At 36.3% G+C, this 1,369-nt stretch overlaps 1 protein-coding gene across 1 annotated transcript; it reads left to right on the forward strand.

The window, feature by feature from the left end:
- Positions 1-414: 414 nt before the first annotated feature.
- On the forward strand, positions 415-1,021 carry Tsp_15481 (putative vacuolar protein sorting-associated protein 54; the record flags this gene model as incomplete). The annotated part of the gene is given in 3 exon segments (XM_003370053.1): positions 415-533; positions 551-729; positions 909-1,021. Coding segments are annotated over 3 exon segments (411 nt in total), but the record flags the coding sequence as incomplete, so codon positions are not given.
- Positions 1,022-1,369: the final 348 nt, after the last annotated feature.

Below are 1,369 nucleotides of genomic sequence, written 5' to 3' on the forward strand. Positions count from 1 at the left end.
AAAAAATCAGATATGCTCAGAAATAAGTTAGTAGACTAGTGTATTTGATATGGTGTGTACATTCTGATATGTTCTTTTCAGTGTTAATGACAGTCATCTAGTTCGGTATACATGAGCTGAAGAGTGCGAATGCCCTTTGGAGAATAGTAATCAGTATGTGTTCTGATCATGAAACATCGCTCAATAGGTTTGAGTTTATATAGAGTATGAAGGTTTTTAAAGTTTTAGAGACTTTCAAGCGCTGCGCTATGCATATAGTGATCCTCATAAATGGTGCAAGTTCTTCGGTAAGGGGGCGAAAAATGCGTTGACAAGCGAAACAAAAGGGAGTGTGCTAAATCGTTGTTTGAAATCATGAAGGGGAATAGATGCAGAGGAAGATGTCCAACGGTTGAACATTGAAAATTCTGCTTTATGCTTCTTGTTTTCTGTGTTGGTCAAAGTGGAAGAGCAGAATTCAAATCTGCTGCCGAGTTAGTCGATCCCGTTAGAACAATGCATTGCACGAAAGAAGGTGGATCATACATTTGCCAGTAAGTTTGACTTGTAGAAATTTTATTTTTACTTTACAAGAAAGCGCAGCACTGAACGTTGTAAAACAGCGAGTTCTTTTGAGATATGGACCGTATAATGTTTCTCGTTCATTACCTGTTGAAGGAGTAGCTGATAAAGATTATGAAGAGCACATCAGAAAGGTTCATTTGCCAGACGATGGCAAGGAAGAATTGGGTGAGATTTTTTGTGTCCGCTAAACAATAGAATAAATTGGCAGTGCTATATTTGTTTAGCCAAACTTTTGCAGTCTATGCGATTTACTGAAAACGTGTCGACATCCAATCAGCCAAGTTTAGTGCAGGACAGCATACAACCGAAAAATGTTTACAGTTTGGCGCAAAATTTATCTGCAGCATTGAATGATCCGAGAAAGCCAAGACACTTGGCTAGTCAGTTTTTTACTCGTCATTGGGGTGAATCGTTTGTAGAGACAGCTGAGCCACCACCTCTGTACAATCATCGTGCAGTAACTTGGAAAAATGTGGAAAGTTACATGAGCGAAATTTGTCCGGTATAAAATGATATTTTGTTTTTTTTATTCTTTTTAATTAAAAAAATTGCTGTCGACGTAATTAACATAGCAGCTTTGTTAATTATTTTTTGGTTTGATTAGATTTTCACTGTGGGTTACTATTTGTAGTATTATTGATTTCTTGTAGTCATTTGCTGTTGGTAGTAGAGATCTGTGATTACAAAAGATATGTTGTTTATTTTATTTACTTTTTAGTGTTTATTACCATCGCATGTTTGGTTCTCCTTACTTCCATTATGTAATGGAATAATTGAAAGCTTTCATGCCAAATGTGCTGATTTT

Source organism: Trichinella spiralis, assembly GCF_000181795.1.
Source record: "Trichinella spiralis strain ISS 195 chromosome Unknown Scfld1269, whole genome shotgun sequence".
NCBI classification, from domain to species: domain Eukaryota; kingdom Metazoa; phylum Nematoda; class Enoplea; order Trichinellida; family Trichinellidae; genus Trichinella; species Trichinella spiralis.